This window comes from Leishmania mexicana, chromosome 22 (genome assembly GCF_000234665.1).
Source record: "Leishmania mexicana MHOM/GT/2001/U1103 complete genome, chromosome 22".
Taxonomy (NCBI): Eukaryota; Euglenozoa; class Kinetoplastea; order Trypanosomatida; family Trypanosomatidae; genus Leishmania; species Leishmania mexicana.
In genome coordinates, this window is record NC_018326.1 from 40,399 (window position 1) to 54,525 (window position 14,127).

Below are 14,127 nucleotides of genomic sequence, written 5' to 3' on the forward strand. Positions count from 1 at the left end.
CCCGTTTTATACGTGGCACTTCTTCAGTAAGAGGAGTTCGAGGATAAGCAAACAACCAAAACAATCCCTCACGCCAGTGCACATGGTAGGGCATCACTGGCACTGAGGTCATGGAAGAGCGAAAATCAACGAACACGAAGAGAGAAGCGAGGGAAAATAAAACGAATAGAGGCGGATCAACCACGCAGAGAGAGAAGGGGGGAGGTGACAGAAAAAACGTGCTTCTTTTTTTCCACGCCTCTTATGCCTCCGTCACTTTCAGGTGTGTGCTCATGTTTTTTTTTTCGTAGAGCAACGTACGCGCGGCTGGAGAGAGAGGGCCGGAGGGAGGAGAACCACACAGAGACATCCGAAAACATAGACCAAATGGGAGGAAGAGAAGCACGAACCAAGGGACAAGGAGAGGCATCCAGCGAACGAAAAAAGCAGCAGTAGAGATAAATAAATAAAAGGACCCACGACATCCAAGAAAGCAGCACAAAGCAAAAGGGGGGGGGGAGAGGGAGGGGAAAACAAAAACGGGAAAAACGTCATGCATACACACGTACACACTTAAAGGGACATATATGCACCCATACTCGCCTGGAAGAAGAGAAAGGGATCGACATGGCAAACATGTCACGAGTGAGAGCATTCTGGGTATCGAAGGATGAGGTGATGGTGCTGGTAGTGGAGGGAGGGGGGGGAGAAAGGAAGCATAGAAGGAGAAAACAAAACAACAACAAAAACGGAGATTCGGCTTGATCTTGTCTCTCTCAGGGAATGCCAAAGGCACAGAGGGGCGCACGCATAGACGTACTAGAGTGTATGCTGAAGAAAACATGTCCAGGTGAAACAGGGAAGAGGCGAGGATAAAAACACGCAAACAACATTCTCTCGCTCTCTCTCTGTGTGGGTGTCTATATAGGGGGTGGCGATGAGTTTTCTGTGCATAAGGTGTCCTCCAAGGTGAGAGAAAAAAAGAAGAACGCGAGCAACACACACACAGACAGACGCAGAAAAGAACTATACTCATGCAAAGATGCGTGTTGTTTTCGATGGTCCAGACAAACACGGAAGGAAGGGGAAGGGAGAAAAATGGGGAGAGACAGAGGGCGCAGCGCATGGATGGCGGAGCACAACTCACAGCTATGGTCGAAAACGAGGAGGGAAAGCCAGGTGCGAGGAGACAGCAGTACACCAAAAACCAAACTGTCCCGAGAGTGAGATGTTAAAAGGGCACCAAGGCGGGAAAGAAAAGAGAAAACCTGCCCCGGATTTGCGTGTACACACGCCTTTTGCTATGAACACGTACACACGCTGCATCCAGTTAAATGGGCGAGAGAGGGGAGTTGGTTGTGGAGGTGCCGACGCCGGCTTCACGGTGAGGCACATGGGCATGCACACCTATTTGCACAGAGCTCTTTTTCTTCCTTCTCGATGAGGGGCTCACCAGGTGTGCGGTGGTGGGATGGGATCCCGGGATGCTGCCCCTTCACATGGAAGTAAAGGCTCACACACAGAACCCCTCCTCCCTCCTCAGACACACGAGCACGCATAGGTGATGCGCTCTGCCCTATTGGCAACCGTGCCTCCACCGTTTTGGTGCGGCTCTCGCGGGTGCCAGTGAAGGGAGATGGTGTCGGCCATGACGTCATGCAGAGGGGAGAAAGAGAGACGCATCTAGACTCGCACCTGTTGTCTTGTTTTGTCTGCTTGGACTTCTTCCGTAGTGCTAATCAGAGAGGCGGGAGTAGTCGGCGGGCTTCGCTGCTCTTTGTGCTTATGAGGGGGCCACGAGGAGTTGCGGGAGAAAGAGTGAGTCGGTGCCGAGCTGCTCCTGCATGCGGGCAAGCCCATCGAGAGCACTCTGCTGCGACATTAAGCGGAGGTGCATCACATAGGTTGAGTATGCGAAGCTCAGCAGACCCACAGCGGTGATGTTCTGCGGCGCGCCATCGGGGCCGACCACCTGAACCGTGTAGCGGCGGAGCGGAAGCGAAATCTGCGGGCCAGTGAACCAAACGCCGATAGACGAGGTGTTCTCCAAGGCGTTGCGGCTCAGCTCCATCGTGAATGGCTCGTCTGCATCTTCTTGGTAGAAGTCCTTCGCCTGCTGAATGAAAGCGGCCCATGTCTGACGCATGAAGTCCACCACCTGCTCCGGATAGCCTGCATGGCTGCCCTCTTTAATGTCGCGCTGCGCGGCGGTGTTCAAGAGCATGATGATGCTCCGGCGGCGGTCCGCCTCGGAGATGACGCATGTCTTTTCCTGCTGAGCAATAAAGGCCGCCAGGTCCGCTTGCTTGTCCGCCTCGACCATCTCCTTCTGGAGCGCCATGTCATCCCGCGCGCACGACGGCACTACCGGCATTGGCGAGGAAGAAGAGGCAGCACGGCTGGCGTACGATACGGTAAAGCGGCTGGGAGTGCTGCGAGTCTCGACCTCCTGCGACTTTGCGCAGACGTTCACCAGCGGTATGCTGGTTTCAGCAATCGATATCGCGGCGCACATGAGTACTACAGGAGTGCAAATCGAGGTGTAGGGAGGAGCGGACGTGGAGGTATGAGCACGCGCGCATACACACACGCACACACACACTGGAGAGGGCGGATAGGAGGAGGGGGTGGAGAGGAAGCCAGCGAAGGACACACAAGCAAACGAATATGGAGTGAAGTTGATCACTGGAGCGAGGAGCGCGGGAGAAACAGCGAAGGCGTGAAAGAAGGGGGATGAGGGAGGGAGTTCGTTTCAGGCGCTTGAAAGGAAAAAGAGAAACAATCCGACGGCACAGCAAGCAGGGAGAAATGTCTGCGCGGCGTGTTCAATCAGAGAGAGGCGAGGAGGCAGTGTGCGGCGCTGGACGAACTCTATCACTGGGCGTCGGAACAAGAAAGAGGAAGTAAAAGAGGAAAACAGTTTAAATCGGTGAAGTACGTCGACGCCGCAACAACACCAACAAGAACAAAGAAGAAAGACCCGAAGATGGAGGAGAGGGAGGGAGGGGGATAGTGATGGCTCGTTGGCTATTGTTTTTTCACAACTCCCCGCTGCCAGCCCAAAATGTAGAGTTAAGGTCAAAATGCGCGCTGCTGAGTTGCCTCTTTCTTTTTGTCGGGACTCATGTAACAAGTAATGGGAAAGGTGTTGCGGAGAAAGAAAGGTTGGAATGAGAGAGAGGGGGAGGACGACCAGACTGAATAGCAACAAAAAAACGAGCACACACACACACACCAGGGAGGTCTAGATAGCAAGAACAACTTCAGAAACTCTGATCCCCACGGCGTGACATACCTCTACGCCTCCGTCCTTCAATTACGAATGATTGAAAGCGGAAATGACACGAAGAAGAGGGGGAGAGGCAGAGGACAGGCCAGCGCACAAGAAACGGAAAAAGGGGGACGGAGGACCTGGTGAGGGCGATGGAGTCCTGAGTGGATGTAAGCACGACAGAAAAGTAAAAGCGAAGAAGTGTGTGTGTGGGGGGGGGGTAGGGGAGGGGAGGATGGCGAATAAGGAGGAGGGGAAGGCTGCTTGGAGGTTGTAACTCCGAATAAAAATGGCAGAGTGAAAAGATACCACCTACCTACTATATATACCACGAAACGAGTGCAGCTACAGCCCAGAAGAGGCAGGAGAGCGAGAACGAAAGTAGAGCGGGGGTATCGAACTATAAAAAAGACGAGAGAAATAATGGGACGCCCACTTGAGAGAGCACTACGAGGAGGGACGCAGCGACAAGCAGCGAGAAGAAAAGATAGGAGATACCGATAATGTGCGACCCACAAACCAACGTGGCGGCCACCACAAAACGCCGAGCAAAGAGGCGGGAGGAAAGTAAAGTGTGAAAAGAGGAAGAGGAGATGTTACTCTTTTTGCGGAGAAGTTGTATTCTTTTTTTTTTAGGTAGAGGGGTTACAGCACGACGATTTGTCGACAGAGAGCGAGAGGTGATGAATAAATAAACAATGACAACCGGAAAGACGAAACAAGGCACAGCACAGCAACCCCCCACACTAAAGGAATCACTATAAGCAGTGAAAAAGTGGGCTGGGGATGAGGGAGGAGAAAAAGGGAACGAAAACAACAACACGGGTGAGATTCAGATATACAGACAAGCAACCGTTCGGGCAGCAATCCCACGCGCAGAGCGCACAGCACAGCACAGCACCAAAGAAAACGAAGAGGAACCAAGCAACCAAAACCACACAACACACAGTGTAACCGAAGCAATAATCAAGAGAGACAAAAATGCGAGAGCGAGAGCGAGGGAGAACCAAATCATGTGCACGCTTACATACGAAACACTTACGCAGCCGCGCAGAGAGCAGGGAGGACGAAGCGAAAAAAAAGCACTAACGCGGTGTGCGGGAAAAAAAAGATGAGAAACGATGTTTTTGTTGACGAAGGCGTAATACAAAAGCGAGAGGGAGGGGGCGGGTGGGTGGCGGTGGTGGTGGGGAGAGAGGACGGCGAAGCAGCACTCACTCACACACGCACACGAAATAAAAGCGACGGGAGGAAGAGTGAAAAAAAAGTAAAAGCAATAAAGACAAACACACACGCAAAAAAAAACGAAAAATAAAGAAGGGGAGAGAAGACGAAGGAAAGAAACGGTTTATAGTCTTGTCGAGAATAGAGCTCCTGAGAGAGGATGATGGCAGGGTGCGTCGCCAGGAGAAAAGACGTCGTGGAGACGAGGAAGAGGGGACGACAAAAAAAAGCCCAAGAGCAGTCATGATGTGAATGGGTGGGGAGTGGAAGGGCGACCGGTGATGGTGATGGTGGTGGTGGTGGTGCGCACACGCGTGTGAGAGTAGGAAGAAAGAAAATGTACAACAGGGAAGGAGAGAAGTGAGCACAGTGGCTAGAGAGACAGAGAGTGCCTCACACTTCGTTGTGACAGAAGTCTGCTGTCCGTCGCAGCGCGGGGGGTGGGGTGACCATCACCCTTGGAGTCCTCAAAGAACAAATCATTTGCACACGCACGTGCCGGAGAGAGGCACGTCGGCAGCGTGTACGTATGCCCGACTGAGTGGAGGGGTCGTAAGGCAGCGATAAGCTCAACATGTGTACTGTAGGTTCCCTCTTGAGATTTCGTTACGCAATATTTATGTTTCGTCTCGTCCCACGCAGCGGATGCGACGGCGATGTTCGCAGCAGCACTTCGGCGAAATTCGCGTGCGGCAAATGCCTTCTCTCTTCACCGTGGCAAGAGGGATAATTTGGGCACGTTGACCACTAATGTGGCAGAGAGAGAGAGGCACGCTCCACCCACCTATCCACAAAGACACACCAGCATCATCACGGCATGTAGGCCGGAAAAGAGTGCTTCGGCCATCGACGCTTTAGCGGTTAGCGCTTGCATTTGGTTGCGATGAGCAAGCAAAGGGAAAGGGACGCAGAAACATCACACATGCACAGAAACGAACCGGCCAACCAACGACAGGGCGGGGCGGATGCGAGAAAGAGAGGGGAGACGGCGTCAGCGCAGCTCTCTTCCGTGACCTTCCATTTGATCACCTGCCTGCGGGTTATTTGTTACGTTTGTTAATAACGCGTCGCCACCCCCCTTCCCTGTGAAGGAGAGAGAAGAAGGTCAAAACACTCGCAGTCGGCACAGCAACCAGTGAATACATTCACACTCTCCCTTTCCCCCTCTCAAAAAAAAATGTCACTTCCCACTACTTTTTTCCTTCACGCTACTATTCCCATTCAGTGGTGCCGGGAGGCTTGGCGGTGAGGTCATACATAACCCGGCCAACAAACTCGAGCTTCTGTACTTCGCTGACGATTTCCTCCAGCACCGTCAGCGGCATGAAGACCGAGCCCGGAGTTGCGGGTGTACCCGTCATGAAGTCGTTCGTCAGAAATGTGCGTACCACCACGCTGTAGCCGCCGGCCTTGTCGAAGCCGACGGGAATGAGGATGATGGGCACCTGGCTCAGCGAGCGCACGAGTTGGTGCTTCAGGAGAATGCTGTTCACCTTGTCATCGGCAACGCGAAGTTTGTCGAGCACGTCGGTCGTCAGATACGTTGGCGTGACGGAGATGGGCGACTCAGACTGCGGAGCACCGAACATGAAAACCACGCGGTTGACAGCGTGCGCCATCTTGGGAATGGCCTTTGCCAGCTGCATCAGCGTGGCCCACTCCTCGGGCGTCGGAAACGTCTGCATGGAGAGGGCGGCAGCGTAGGCGTAGGTACGTCCGTCACCCTGCACTCCAACGGTGCGCACCGGCAGGATGCAGGCGGACAGCGCGGCTTTCTGCGCGAGGGTGGCGACCTCGGCGAAGGATGCGTCGTCTCCCATGCACACACGCTTCACGGTGGTTTCCGTGTCCTCAAAGCTGGCGTCGCGAAACGGGGTGCCGTCGGTGCACAGAGTGCGGATGGCGAGTCCAGGCCCTGGGAAGGGCTGACGCTCTACGAGGTGGCGTGGAATGCCTAGGCGTGCCCCAAGTTCGCGTACCTCATCCTTGTGATAGTCACAGAGAGGCTCGATGATGCGGCCAGCTTCGCGCAGCAGTCGCACGACCGCGGTGTCGTTGTGGTGCGTCTTGATGGCATCTGCGTTGGCACTGGCGTACTTGGAGCCAGACTCGATGAGATCTGGGCGAAGGGTTCCCTGTGCGAGCAGTAGGTTTTCCACGTCCAGCTGTAGCTCCTTGATGACTCGGTCGCACACCGTCATGAACGTGTTACCAATGATGTTGCGCTTCTCCTCCGGGTCTGTGACTTCAGATAACTTGTTGGTTGTGTACGCCGCGCGACTCCCCTTTGCTGTCATCTCTGTCGAGGCCTGTGCAAAGTCTTCCTGCGCCTGGACAAGATGCACGCGCACCCCCGCGACATTCAGCGCCTCCAACACTTGCACGCTCTCGCTCAGCCGCATGAAGCCGTGGTCGATGTGGATGCACACAACCCGCTCAGGGCCCAGGGCCTTTAGGAGCAGCACGGCGCAGACAGTGCTGTCGACACCGCCAGAAGCCAGGCAGAGGACCTTCTGATCACCGCTGGTGCGCTCGCGGATAAGCCGCAGCGCCACTGCCTCTCGGTCCTCCATTGTAAAGGAGAAGTCGCACCTGCACAGCTGCAGGAAGTTCTTGAAGATCGTCTTGCCAGACACCGTGAGCTCCACCTCGGGATGGAACTGAACGCCAAACAGCGGCAGGGACCGGTGCTGAACCGCGGCGATGATGTCAGCGGAGCTGCGTGCAATCACCTTCAACTCCGGACCAACAGCTGTGACGGAGTCGCCGTGAGTGAGAAGCACCGTCTCGGTCGACTCCAGACCGGCAAAGATTGGCGACGACAGGTCCACCTGAATGGTATCCTGACCGTCCTCGCGCACCTTGCCGCGACAAACCTCACCGCCATACAACTCCGTCAGCATCTGCATACCGTAGCAGATGCCGAGCACCGGCTTGCCCATGGAAAAGATCGCCCGGTCATATGCCAGCGACGTGGCGTCGTTCACAGAACTGGGGCCACCGCTAATGATGATGCCCTTCAGGTTAGCAGCGCTACGCAGCTTCTCCGCTGGGGTATCGAGAGGTAGTATGCCCGTCTCCACATGGAGCTCACGCACCTTGCGGTCAATGACCTTACCGTACTGGGAGCCCGCATCGAGAATGGCGACGTACTCACCCTGCGGAGCGCCTTGATGAGACATTTTTTCTTTTTCTGCTCTGACGTGTGCTCAAGCACAGGCGAAGGTCCTACCGTTTGCTTAGTGGTGCGTCAGGTGATGATCTGTCAGCTTCTGGACGCATAACATCGGAGCTGTGTGTGTGTGTGTGTGTGCGTGGATGTATGTGCGGGCCCGACGCCCATGAAAGGAGGAGGAAGGGGTGGGGGGAGGTACAGAAAAAAAGAGAAGAGATGCGTTCGTGCGGATGCATTAGGGTTGGCGAAGGTCGGGTGATCGAGGTGACAGTGTGCGCACGCGCGTTCCTCGCGCCCTGATATTCAGCGCTGCCACTTGCTCGAAACAAAGCACGTGAGGCTGAGCTGGGAGGAGGGAGGGGTATGGGACACTCAACTTCACCGACTTCTGCATGAGGGCAAAGCGCTGTAGAGAACCACGAGCGTAGTGGGAAGAGCGTTTTCTTGTCATTCGGCTTGCCGTCCGCAGCACACGCAACTCCATGTGTGTTGAGTCCATGTACGCCATTCACAATATGCAGCCGCAGCGGTGGGCTGCTGCGGCTGTTGTGCAAGGGGACAGCGAACACTGCACCCGTCCATATCCATCACCAGCGCCGCCACACAAGAAAAAAATCTCTCCAGACCTCACGTTACTCCTGCCGCACAAGCACGCGCAGAAAGACGCCGTCGAACTCCATTCCTTCCATGTTCGCCGCGGCCGCTAACGCGTCGTTTTTCTCTTCAAAGGAGACGTCTGCTGTGGCGGAGCCGCTGCTGCCAGCTCCATCTTCGTCAATCGCGGTGAAAGCAGTGACTTCGCCAAAGCAAGCGCACAGCCGCAGCAGTTTTTCTGCGTTGTACGTGGCAGGAAGACTGCGAATACGAATAGATGTTACCATAGAGACGGGAATGCTGAGAGCCCCAATGAAGATTCGCTCTATGCCTGAGGCCGAGACGCGGCAAGAACCGCCGAGGGAGTGGGGGGGGTTGGGGGACGGTACGGTGTGAGGGAAACACGGGGAGCGTCGCACCGGTGCTGCCTTTGTTTATCAGCCATTTGAAATCGCAAGAATTCATCGCGGAGAATAGCGGGAAAGATCGGTGGACCGAGTAGAGGTGAGGCTGCCACAGAGCAGGAGAGACGTTGTGACACGTCGACTGAGTATAAAGGAAACGCGAGAGCCGCTGCTCTTTCGCGAAGTGCTGGCGAGTGCGCCATTGACGGTGAGAGGCCCCTCGGAACCCCTCATCATCCGAGATGGTCGTCGGCGGTGTCGTAAAGGCACATCTCTCGCCTCGCCAGTGGTGATGGTGATGGGACGCTAGAGGAGAGAGACACGCGTCGCAACTGCAGACTCGACACACACGGAGATACACGCTCGTCCTTTTCTTTATTGAGTGCGTTGCGGGACGTCTGTAGGATGAGGGAAGATAAAGAGCATCTAAGAAAGTAGCAACCACCGCGACGGGTACTGGCGTAGTCAACGCCGCTACGGAGCGACGTGTTGCGTGTGCATCTAACGAAGGAAGGTGTGTGTGTGGGGGGGGGGAGCCAGCATGACGGCACACCCAAAGTCACAACTGCTCTACGCGGAAAGAAAAGGGGGTCGGGCAGTGTACGACAGAGACGTGCAAAAAAAAAACGACAAAGGGATACGAAATCCATGTAAATCTATGCCGAGGGAAAGACGGCGGTGTCTGCGAGAGATACGTCGGGTGGGGGGGGGGGCGGGGCGGAGAGGTGGGAAACCCTGAGGCCTCATCCACGGACGAAGGCTGATGACAAAGGGCAACGTTGACGACAAGAAGAGTCAGTACGAGTGAGGGCGGGAGGGGGCACGTGAACGGCAGCCAGCGATCGAGAAGGGAGGACGGAATGAAGTGGGCCGTGTGCTTCGCGCTTGCTCAACTTAGGCAGAGACCATAGCGCGCAGCTCAGCGAGTGTCTTCAAGTTGTCTTGAATGTGAATGCTGTTTGCCTCGTGTAGCAGATCTGCCCAGGCGTCTTTTCCTTCCTCTGCTGCTGCTACCTCGTCTAGAATGTGCTTACGCGCGTTTGACCTCTCGTTCCACTCTTTCATTGCCTGCTCAAGTGCCCACGACTTGGCCTCCGCTTCGATGGCGGCCAACGTTTCTGCGATACGGCTCTTGAGCTGCAGCACTTTGTCCTCGTGAGCCGCCTGATCTTGCGGAATGACCGCCTCGTGCTTCTTGACGGTGGTCAGCAGTCGCTCACGGGCCTCGTCACGAGAGCGCTGAAACGTGGTCAGGCGCTCCCGAGCTGCCGCATCCTTTTCTGCAGCCTCCTTTACGCGAGCATCCACGATGTGCTTGCGCTTGCTCAGTACGAGCTGATGCTCCTCGTTGCGCCGGCGACGCTCCTCGACTTTGCGGTGCAACTCCTGGGTCTCTTGCTTGATGCGCTGCAGCTCATCCTTTTTGCTAGCCACCTGCGCTTCAATAGCACTGCTCGTGTTGCGGATCGTTTCCTTCTCGAGGTCCCACTGCTGCATCATCTTGGCGTGTTCGCCTTCGAGCTCCTGTAGGGACTTTCGTACGGTCTCTAGCTCGCTTGACTTCTCCGTTAAGTTCCCCTTCAGCACGCGCCAGCGCTGAATGAGCTCCGTCACGTGCGACTTGTCCATCTTCTGCACGTCTCTGTGTTCTTTCAAAGCCAAAGGTGAAGATGACGCCGGTGAGGCTCTCTGTGCGTGCTTCTATGCGTGGATGTGCCACCCACTTCGGATAGGGTGCGTGAATAGCACGTTGCTATATCTATGAGGAGGGAGGGAGCAATGAGCCGCCGCAGAGGACGCGAGTGAAGTAGGGGAGTGGGGATGGAGGGACAGGGGAAATTCACGCGTTGCGGCACGCCGCCGAGGAGAGCACGCGCACGCGCACGAGTGTTACGGCGGTGTGTACGTAGAATTCGCTCCTTCGCGTGCTTCGATGGGCACGTCTCAGAAGACATCCACACAACACTGCAGGAAATGGGAACAGCTTGTGTTGTCCTCTTATAGCCGACGGAGCTCGTGTAAGTATACATGTGCCACCCCTTTTTCTCTTGCCTTCCAGTCATGCAGAGGACACGTCTACCAGCGCGTCCATGCCATCCATTCGGAGCGATGGTCCCTTAAACATTTTCCTTGTTCGAATCCTTCTTCTCACCCCCATTGACGTCTCTAGATACAGTGTTTCCGCGTAACAAGCATGCCAGCACTTTCCTTGTCTCCGTCTTTGCCCCTATGTGACGCCAAGGCAGGCAAGTAGACATACACACGCACACGCACTTCAAGAGGGGGTGGTGGTAGGGGGTGGGCTGGGGATTTGAGGTGGCATACAAGAGAACATGCACAAAGGGAATATTTTCTCATCGGAGAAAGAGTGAGAGAGCCCTGCCAGTACAGAAGACAACACACAAACAAGGAAAAGGTAAGAACGACAGAGGGTGGGGCAGAGAGAGACGCCTTCGCACACACGTCAACCTACGCGATCCACACGCGCGCGCCAAAGCTGCGGCCAACGTAAAATCAGACACGTGGGGAGACTTACAGAGACAGACAAGCACCATTGCACCACCTCTGTCTCTATCACCTGAAGGAGTTGAATGGGAACAGAAAAACAACAACAGCAGGGAGAAATGTTTCGCACTCGCGCCCCTCGCACGCTACTTGCCGTACGCCGTGTGTCGCTTCCTTGGCTCTCTCTTTTGTTCCTTTCGTTTTGTTTGGTCATGTTCTTCTCTCACGCCTAGTGGAAAGGCATCGGCATCACGTACACAGACTGATTCGGTGCGGGCTGTCCCGCTTGCGGCGGCGAATGGGCCAGCTGCGGTACAATGTAGCACTGGTCGTTGAGGCCTTGCATCACCATGTATGGTTGGCCCATTCCTGGCGAAGCTTGTGACTGCATCGTCGGAATCATGATCGGGTCCTGCGTGAAGTGCTGTGGCAGAGGCAGAGGCGGCCTCCGCGACGCTGCGGTGCTGCTCGGCTGCACACCCATCGTCTGCCAGGCTTTGGTAGACAGCACAAAAACGTGGCTGTGGGGGGGGGTGCTAAGGGCACTGTTGCTCGGCATCTGTATCGTCTCCTGGTGAGGAGTGTCTGTTGCGGTTGGAACTAGGGAAACGCGAAGAAATCAACGACTCAAACTTCTTTCCGGGGGCGTTGGTCTCAAGAGGAGTCTGACGGGTAGATGCGCTGGTGTGGTGCACGCTACGATGCCGGGCAGACTCGCTGTTTGTGATGGAGTTACCCATGAACCCCGCATCCGGATCGGAGATGGAGTTCTCGGCGCGGTCGCGGGGCTTGTAGTGCACAGTGCTGCATCGTCACGGTCGGCTGCTCGTTGCGCATGGACAGGATGAAGTACTCTTGTGCCCCGCGCGTCACGAACAGCGGGCTGGTATCGTAGGTGTCGACAGGGTTCGGCATGTTCGGCAGCGCTACTTTGAACTCGACACCAGTGGGGAGAGTGGGATACGTACTGACGGAGGTCCACCGCGTGTGCAGGGGGTGGCAGAGAATGAGCTTGTCGGGCATGTAAGTGCACGCGGCCCCGTACGCGGCACCGCCCCCCCCCTGCCGAGGATGGAATCAAGGGGGTTGGAGTCCCTCCTCACAGTGCCAAAGGCAGGAGCGGTGGTGCTGACCGCAAAGGGCTCGTTGCGCCTCTGTGCGATAATGACCTTAGACGGCGCCAAAGTGACGACGTTGGGTGCACCTGCGGCGTTGCTCGGCACCTAGTGCCGCAGCGCGTCCTCAATGTTGAGGGCGCAGTGCACCTCGCGGCACAGAGAGAGCCGTTGATGCACGTCGTGGTTTTGTTGTACTGAGAGATGAAGAGTTTGCTACGGCTCTTGTTGGGCCGAGTTGACTGTAGTCGTGCAGCTAGTCGAGGGTGCCGCGAGTGATTCTCACCTGGCCCGAGACCACAGTGAAGAGATGATTCATGTCATGGCGCAAGAAGCGAACGCAGAAGCCGCTCGGTAGCGGCGTGCTTTGGATCGCACTCTCGGTTATGACTTCCAGATCGTCGATGGAGGGGATCTGGACCGTGTCCCGCTTCTTGCAGCGGACTTTCTTGAGCCGCAAGTTGGGAGGGGAGTGGGCAGACATGATGAGGCAAGAGGGGGCGGGTGTCGGTCCTAAGTAGCCCACTATGACGCGGGAGAAACACCAATCGAGCACGCAGAAAGAACAAAAGGTAAAGAAAAACACAACACAGTCCAACCCCAACCGTGCGAACTGCGAAACACACTAAGACGGCGGGGGAGGGGAACGTGGATGAGGGAGAGGAAGGAGAGTTGGGGGGGGGGGGGCTCCGCGTAAACGAAGAAACGCGATGACAACGAACTCATTTCCGGTATCCGTGACGTCGAAATGGACGAATACAAACGGGCCAAAGTACAAGAAAAGAAGAATCTCGAGCGACCGGATGCACGACCGACAACCACTGCGTGACTGCCTGAGGGTGCTCCAATCTGCTGTTTACTTGAGTGTGACGCTCTGTGTTGTGGGTTCTTCGTTTTCGGCCCGATTTCTGAAAATCGAAGTTTAGTTCAGCGCAGCGGGTGACGACGCTATCCACAACGGTCACGCACACGAAAACAAGAAGGGGGAGAAAAACGAATACGAGAAAAAAAAGGCGGCGGAGGGGGCGGAGATCATATCGACGCGGACATGAGACGAGTGGGTGTCTACGACGCACAAAAAAACGAGGGGCACAAATCAAAAAAAAAATGGTACAAAGTGATGGAGGGAAAAGAGGGTGAGAGTCAGGAAGAACATGGTGGCGCAGATATAGCCAGCCCCGGCACTCCCACCACCCCCAGCATGACACGTCACGAAAGGAGAACGAGCGAGTGATGCATGGCATAGAAGCGATAGAGAGGTGTCAAAACATGGGGAGGGGGAGGGGGCGACCGGCCCGCGCGTTCAGTGTGCGTTCGCCTTGCCGTTTTGCGCGCCCTCCCCTCAAAAGCTGTGTCAACAGATTTTCTTTCCTTGTTGTTTTGAAAACCCCTTGCAGCGAGGCAAAGAGGTGCTCATCTCGGCGTGTGTAGCCAGTCGCCCACACCTGACGTGAGTGCCCCGCTTCACGCTTCCATAGATGCGCCGCTGTCGGCTCATTTCGCTGTTGCTGTTTCTTTTTTTTGTTCGTGCATTTCACATTTGTGCTGTGGCAGTGCCGAGGCACCACCACATGGATCAAGGGGCGTACAAGGAGTATGGAATACCAGAATAACAAGGCGAAGGGAGAAACGGAACCAACAACGCAGGGGAAGAAGAGGCTGTCGAGAATCCCCGGGGTGGGGGTGGGGGTGGACTACATTAAAGACATCACAGGACGAATTTTCCGCCTACACTCGTTCTCCTTACATTCTCCAAAAAAAAAAAGAAGTGGCACCTTTCCTAACCGAGAGGCACGCATCCCTTTTCCCTCTTGTGCTGCGCTCGCGTACGTCGGTTGGCCACCCGCATGTCAGCAAACG

The 14,127-nt window shown here is 55.6% G+C and overlaps 3 protein-coding genes and 1 pseudogene across 3 annotated transcripts, besides 1 other annotated feature; all 4 read right to left on the reverse strand.

The window, feature by feature from the left end:
* Window positions 1–1,762: 1,762 nt before the first annotated feature.
* LMXM_22_0100 (conserved hypothetical protein) lies at window positions 1,763–2,494 on the reverse strand (the record flags this gene model as incomplete). The annotated part of the gene is made up of 1 exon (XM_003875418.1): window positions 1,763–2,494. The coding sequence occupies one exon, from the start codon at window positions 2,492–2,494 to the stop codon at window positions 1,763–1,765; it is 732 nt and encodes a 243-aa protein (XP_003875467.1).
* Window positions 2,495–5,685: 3,191 nt separating this feature from the next.
* Window positions 5,686–7,656, reverse strand: LMXM_22_0110 (putative GMP synthase; the record flags this gene model as incomplete). Its single annotated transcript, XM_003875419.1, has 1 exon — window positions 5,686–7,656. One exon carries the CDS (start codon window positions 7,654–7,656, stop codon window positions 5,686–5,688), a length of 1,971 nt encoding a protein of 656 aa, XP_003875468.1.
* Window positions 7,657–9,541: 1,885 nt separating this feature from the next.
* On the reverse strand, window positions 9,542–10,276 carry LMXM_22_0120 (conserved hypothetical protein; the record flags this gene model as incomplete). The annotated part of the gene is made up of 1 exon (XM_003875420.1): window positions 9,542–10,276. The coding sequence occupies one exon, from the start codon at window positions 10,274–10,276 to the stop codon at window positions 9,542–9,544; it is 735 nt and encodes a 244-aa protein (XP_003875469.1).
* A 1,412-nt stretch (window positions 10,277–11,688) lies between these two features.
* Window positions 11,689–12,892, reverse strand: LMXM_22_0130 (annotated as a pseudogene).
* Window positions 11,689–12,892: a sequence feature.
* Window positions 12,893–14,127: the final 1,235 nt, after the last annotated feature.